Here is a 7,180-nt window from a genome sequence, read left to right as displayed (position 1 = left end):
TGTAGGAATTAATATGCAATGCATTGATATTTTTCTTATAATTACGTGCATTTTCACCCGCCTCTTCCTCCTCAAGCATGGCAGCAAAGCCATTAATATGCCTGTCATACGAGTAAATAATCGCATCTCTTGCCTTCTCACTACTGCATGCATGACAACATCAATCAAAACCTTAATTCTGGTCACAAATAAAAAAGGACATTAAATATAGAGACCATCAAAGTTTCTTGACATACGTACCTTCCCAAAAATGATCCAAGAAACTCTTGATGAGAATCGGCTACTGCATCAGTATCAACCTTAGAAATTTGAGGACCATGTGCATGCGATCCCAAGTATACTATATAAGACTTTACAACACATCATCAAAGACAAATAAGAAACAAATAAGGAAAGCACAATACTGAAAGCAAGAAATTCTTAACTGTAACAGCGTCTTTTAAAGAAACGTATGTATATAATGCTCTGAGATACTACTAGTGTATAGTTTACCTTTTTTATTGCAAAAGCAGGGGACTGGAACAAGGAGAAATGAATGATGAGCAGCAGAAGGATTGAAACCCTTGGGAACCACATTTTGCTTCTTCTTTTTTCCCTTCCTCTCTCTGAATAGAAAAATAATAATGAAGTCTATCAAGTAGCTGCATAGTTGAACTCGGTCATGGCCTCTCGGAAAGCTCCTTGGAGTGGGGGAGCAACTCTCATCACTTCACAGGCAACGTTCCATGAATATCTCATCCTTTGGATGTCCTCCCAATTCAACAGCTCTCCAGGTGTTTTCGTTTTTGCAATCTCTCTTTGTTCTGTCATCCAACAATGTTTAATGAGTTCCAAGCAGAGGCCTATATATATATATATATATATATATATTGGTATAGCAGTCAAGCAAAAGTTCTGCTAGCCCTAGAATATCTTGTTGTCTTTGCTGTTCATCAACCTACTTAGCAAAATCTTATTAGGACTTCTCTTAAGAGATATGCATCTCTCTCTGCTGAATCTAAAATCTACTCCGACTTAACTGGTGGATATGCATTGCTTTTTATAAAAGGATAATAACCACTTGAAAAATCACTTCTATAGAACTGAGATTTTTTCACTCTGTTAATATTGCTCTTTAGCAATAATAATGAGGGAGGGGATCTTCAAATTTCGGCCATCTTTCTATCTTTTTTATACCAATTAATAGACAAATTTCGCTTTTCTTAGAGAAATCAATGACTTGAAGTTGTGTCAGCAAAAGGATCAAATGAACAAATATATCTTGTTTCCTTGAATATGAATTTTAGGTCTGCAAGACACACCAAGGTCAGCTTACTAAATAAATTCATATCAGGATTGGATGCAGAGATTTAAGGTCTACGTTGTCTCCATGAACCTGGCACCAGAAATTAAACTACCATAGTAATAATTTATAGCATTATCACTAAAACAATATAAGCTCTCTTATGTAATATGTTGCGGTAGAGAATTATGTACATCATAATTTGAAATTTTATATTTAATAATTTAAATTTTTAGATTGAGATAGATTTTTTTTATATGATATCAAAATCTTATTAACCAAGTTTAAATTTCATCATTCCTATACTATTTAATAAAAAATTAAGTATAGAGTAAAGTGAGACCATACAAATTTCAAATTTAAATGGTTTTTACTTTAAGAAATATGTTAAATAATTATATAAATAATTTCTTCCAGCTTTGCTTAACAACTTAAATTTTAGGGTCGCACTTTGAACGAAGTTGGGTTCGAGCATAGTAACCCTAATTTATAAAAAAATTTGATATTTTTTAAATTTTTTAAAATTTGTAAAAGGATTTTTACACCCACTAAATTTAAATCCATGATATAAATAAAAATTACTCAATATTTCACTTCTACTCTCGTAATTTTTATCTCTTTTGTTTTAAAATATTTGAACATTTCCCTTTAATAAATAACTAACTGAATGTTCCTTCTTTTCTTTTCTTTTCGTATTTTCATATTATTCCCCTACTTTTTCCCTCAAGGATTCATATGTATGTTATAGTTTCTCTTAGAAAGACTTGAAAACTTTATAAAAAAAATAAAGAAAAACTAAAACATAATTCATGAAATTTAGCTTTTTTGTTTTACTTAAAATATTTTATAAGAAAATATTTTCCATATTTTTTATGTTTGTTGCTAGAAAATATTTTTCTAGGTTTGTTTCTCATAAAGTATTTATAAAAAAATTGATAAGTAAAAAATATTTTATCGTCAATCTTTAAACTTTATTCATTTAATAAAAATATTTTCAGCTCATGAAACTTCTTAAAATATTTTAAAAATAAAAATTTACTTATAATATTATCCAACTATTTCAATCACCATTTTCATCTCACTATCACCATTTTGCACACCTCCACCAATACCTTCTCTTTCACAACCACCATAATACATAACAACTATCATCTCATCTCCTTTACCACTGCTATTTTACTATCACCACCACCTTCTTTATTAGTACATATTATAATCTCACTATCACCTTCTTTTTTATTTTTATTAAAAAATATTTTACATATAAAGTATTTTTCAAGTCAAATATTAAAAAATATTTCTCAAAACAAACAAATCCTTAATATTTAATGGTAATATATGAAATTTTTGGAAATTAAAAGGGAAAAATTAAGAAGTTTTATAAAGACAAAAATGAAGATTACCATGGCACTAAACTTAGAGATTGATTTATGTTTTTGGAAGGAAATCTAGATATTAGTTTTCATTTAATTCTTTACGGGGCTAGTGATCGAGAGATTAAAATGAAACATGATTTGTCATGTTACAAAATACAATAAAATTAAGAAAGAATAGGTAATTAGTAGCTTTCCTTATAATAATATAATGCTATATATCCCATGTTATTTGCCACAAAAACATTTACAACTCTACACCTAATTGCGAGTCCAAACGTACTTTGACCATATTATGACGAAAAAATATATAGATTAATTTTGACCATTAAAGTTTGATAGGATCTGCAATGTTGACGTGTGCACATAGAAGATGAGAGGTTTATTATAAATTAAAAATTTTAAAGAAAAATAACATTATAAATTGTATAAAATGACGCTCAAAAAACTTGATTTTAGTTTATTTATTTCTCTGCTTGCTAAAAAAACCTATTACAATTCTCTATATATAAGAATAAACTATGAAAAAATATTTATTTCATATACAAAAAAAAAAAAATCTATAAAATCATTATAAAAGAAGACTAGAAATTATAATTGAAATAGAAAGAAATAAAATTAAGCGGGGAAGATATGTATTTTCCCGGAAGGGCCATTGCATGCGCGCATCACATGCCTTCTCTTCGTATTTGACAAGGCTATAAATAGGACTAAAACAACCTCGCGCATGTTGCAATCCAATTACATATTGTTTCAGCAAACGAGGTAGCTAGAAGATCGAAGCGAAGAAGATGGCATTGACTTGTTCCAAGGTGGCATTTGTGGCCTTCCTTTTGCTGGCTGCACATCGTTAGTTTCTCTATTAATTCTCTCTTATAATAATAATAAATATCATATTGAATGTAGCTTCATTGCGTAGAAGTAATTAATATTGATGAAATAATTTTGCATTTGTAGGTTTTTCGCTCTCAACTACTGTAGTAGCGGTGGCAGAAGGAATCACTGCAACTGCTTTATCTTGCGAGCGTGCTGCTGATTGCAAGAAATACCCCATCGTGTGTCCTGGCTATTACGTATGTTATCAGAATAGGTGTAGGTGCATTGGCTAGTGAAACACACCTCGGTTTGTCGAGCTTGTAAAAGCCATGGCGACTGCGACGTCCAACGCCTTCTTTACTGTATTGTGAGTTGTTGGTGCGATTATCTGAATTGAAAGAAAGAGACATCATGAATAAAGTATTATCATAAAATAGTCTTTACTGTATTCGTTATCATAAATTTTATCTTTTAGAATAATTCTAAATTTATCGACAAAATCTAGTCTACCAATCACGCGTGTGTGTGTGTGTCTATATATATATTCTAGCACCTATGTCACTCCGTATGTTTTCTAAACACCGAATCCTTAATTAACCTCTAATTACAGTAACCTGGAAGGTTTTATATACATAGAGCTTTGCTCATTTTCAAACTCACGAATATTCCATCAAACACCTTAACATGAATGATATATGTTGAAATCTGAAGCAAATTTCGAGAGATTTGGGAACTTTGTACAGATGATATATTACTGGGTTTGAATATTGATATTTAAATCAAAGATTGCGTGTTGTATGTGACATAGATAGCAAATTAATGAAATTATGAAAGAGGGAGAATGCTTCCAGATGCCTGGAGGTGTGCTGATTATCCCCGGATGTTATATGTTCATGAATCACGGTAGGAGAAATGAGAATAAACTTTACAATCTAGTAATTATGTTAGATAAATAACCTCTAACTGTGTGTGATCATACTGTTAAGCATGAACCGAGATGGATAGATGAGTCGGACTCTGAGCATGAATATGTTCTAACTCCATCTTGTGAGACCCTTGAATAGTTAGGTTACAGAACTAATTATGAAGATTGGTCAGCACAAACAGAGCCACCATCATGAATCAATATCCGGGAAGAACAAAATCGGTAATTCTGCCCCATTTGCATTGAATTTTGTAATTTAGGATGCAATAATCATGGATTCTAAAGTTTAGTGAGCAAGAATTTTTTTTTCAAGTAAGAGAGCTTAACATGAGTTTTGTGTTTTATAATTTTAAACATACTTGTTTTTACTATAGTATTTTTTTATTAAAAAAATTAGTGTTCTATATATGATTTTAATTATATTTGTATTTTGGTATTATTAAGATTTTCTACCTTTGAAGAAACGTTCAATTAAAATTTTGAGTTCTTCTATAGTTTTTTGAGGATATCAAAGTATGAACAAATCTCATATCCTTTCACTATTCTCTGCCCCAAGAATTGAATTTGAATAAAGAGTTCACAAACCATGCGGGAAGGTGGAAAGTCCTTTGCCATCAAAAACATTAACATCCAACCATGGCAGTACTATAAATAGAGTGATCTTTTGTACCTCTTGGGGAAGGAGGTTGAAGGTGATCGAGAAGCAAAATAAATTTACAGAGTGCCTAGTTTACTCAGTTTGGACAAACCTATGATAAATTATTTACACTTTGCAAGAAAAATCAGTGCGAAGGCCGTGATGGCAGCTCGATAAAGTAGATTCGAATGCTATTGTCTAGGGACTGGGAGGTGGTCTACACACACACAGAGACACAGAAGCCGATTCATGTGCTAACTTGGTTTATAAATCGTTGAACTTTTAAATTAGAACGAAGACGATGTTCAAAGATTTTTGGTGAATATGTAAAGTTCTTTGTTTCTTTTGCTGGGCCTAGGATCTGTTATCGATTGATTTTTATTCTTTTACTTAGAGTAACGAAGCTTAATTTGTGTTTGAGGTGAAAGCATAGCTGTGGTTAAGTGAATGGTAAAGGCAGCTTGTTAAAATTGAATATTTTGTATTGATGATTTGCTGCTGGGATTGACAAGGAATGAAAGTCCTTTTTCTTCTTCTGTTTTTTCCTTTGCAGAGATCATAACGACATGAGTTTAGCCTATGATTATATGTCAACTTACTGAATTAGCCACCCAGAAGAAAATCTGGTGCCATGTTATGAGTTTATGATTGTGCTACTCTGTGCTATGTTTAAGAAGAAAACTTGGGCTGGGAAAGATTGCAAAACTTATTAATTCAGGGAAGATAGATTCAACAACGAAAATCCTCAAGGTATGTTAGCATCCTTCTTTAGTTCGCAAAGCTAAGCCACTGCCATGGTGGGCCTTGCTTTGTGCTGATCGTAGTTGCAATTATTCCAACAGGATACTGGGGCCATTGGGAAGCAGATAAAAAATGCAGCAAGACTGATGGGGTGTGACGGGGAGAATATCCAATGCCTATCCATCTGTAGGAAAGTCTTATTTCAAAAGGTTTGTGTATTTATACAAACTAGACTAGGAGCCTTGATTTCAAGTATTTTTAAGTGCACCAATGTGCTCTGAGGCATCATTCCATATTTTATAGCTGCTGAGTCCAAATCCTCTGGAATTTAGCTGTTGCATTTTTTATTCGTATTGCTGTTGGTTGAATGATGATAGCATAAAAAATGCAAGCAAGCCTTGCATTTGTTTTTTCCTCTATTGTATTTGTTGTTGGACGAACAAGTTTCAAGAAAGTTGTCGAAATGTGCTGACTCACAGATTCTACTTCTTCATTTTCTTCTTGTTCAAATTGAGGAAATTAGCGATTAGACAAATTATTAGGAACTGCAATGTACATTAATCAGAGTGTTTGAAAAGCTTACATCAATTTCGCATGATGGAAATGATATGTTATCCATTTTATGTAGAAAGTTAAGGTTCAGAATTCAGAGCTAAGATTACGAGCTCTTTGGGCATGTCAAGGACATATTTGCTGAAACAGATTAAATTTATGCTCGTAAATGATGTATAAAGGTTTCAAGAGGGACTGTCAGGGGAAAGGAAGCTGCCGGTGGATCCGTCGGACGAGTGCATTACAGCCAGTTGGGTTTGCGGGCATGCTTAAACCTGAGTAGTTTGAAAAGAAGGGCAGTTTGATGGCAACGGCCGCTTGCCTTCCCCGACCAAATCTATTCCTTTGTGTACTGCAGAGAAGGAGGCGGCCTCTGCTCCTGCATCAATCTTAAATTTATTGTATTCATTTAGGGTATATATGCTTTTTCTTAAAAATACGTTAAAATAATATTTTTTTAAATGAACATGTGAAAAAATAATTTAAAACTGAAAGAGTTTAAAAAAATACGATGGGACCTGATGCTAAACAGGACATAATTTGATGAAGAATTAAGCAGATTTTTCTTCCCCGCAAGGTGTTCAACTGCATTCTGTTTTCACATGCTTTCCATGAATTATGCACTGCGTTTAACAAGTGGATCCGTGGGAACTTCCATTCTGGTGGGCTCTCGAGAGATTCACCATGTGATTTTAGCCTTGTAATCTATCTTATCGAACACAGAATTTTTTTCCAAACAAGAGTAGCTTGTGGATGGGCAGAAGTAATCTTCCAGCTTTGGAAAATGCAAGGAGGCAATCGGTTCCTACGTTATATTGTAATCAAAATCTTCCGGTAGATGAAGACAATGAAAA

At 32.7% G+C, this 7,180-nt stretch overlaps 1 protein-coding gene and 1 pseudogene across 1 annotated transcript in view; one reads left to right on the top strand and one right to left on the bottom strand.

Annotated features, from left to right (window-relative positions):
- LOC105111968 (subtilisin-like protease SBT5.4) overlaps positions 1 to 576 on the bottom strand; it is a 4,188-nt gene extending 3,612 nt beyond the window's left edge. Inside the window, exons 1-3 of the mRNA XM_011007495.1 lie at positions 493 to 576; positions 241 to 350; positions 46 to 143 (exon numbers count right to left, since the gene is read on the bottom strand). Of these exons, the coding sequence (XP_011005797.1) occupies positions 46 to 143; positions 241 to 350; positions 493 to 576 (292 nt within the window). The remainder of the gene's footprint in view (positions 1 to 45; positions 144 to 240; positions 351 to 492) is intronic.
- Positions 577 to 4,982: 4,406 nt separating this feature from the next.
- Positions 4,983 to 6,631, top strand: LOC105111966 (uncharacterized; annotated as a pseudogene).
- Positions 6,632 to 7,180: the final 549 nt, after the last annotated feature.

Source organism: Populus euphratica, unplaced genomic scaffold (genome assembly GCF_000495115.2).
Source record: "Populus euphratica unplaced genomic scaffold, PopEup_1.0 scaffold315.1, whole genome shotgun sequence".
NCBI classification, from domain to species: domain Eukaryota; kingdom Viridiplantae; phylum Streptophyta; class Magnoliopsida; order Malpighiales; family Salicaceae; genus Populus; species Populus euphratica.
The sequence above is the reverse complement of the archived record's forward strand: the minus strand, read 5'-3'. Positions and strand labels throughout refer to the sequence as shown.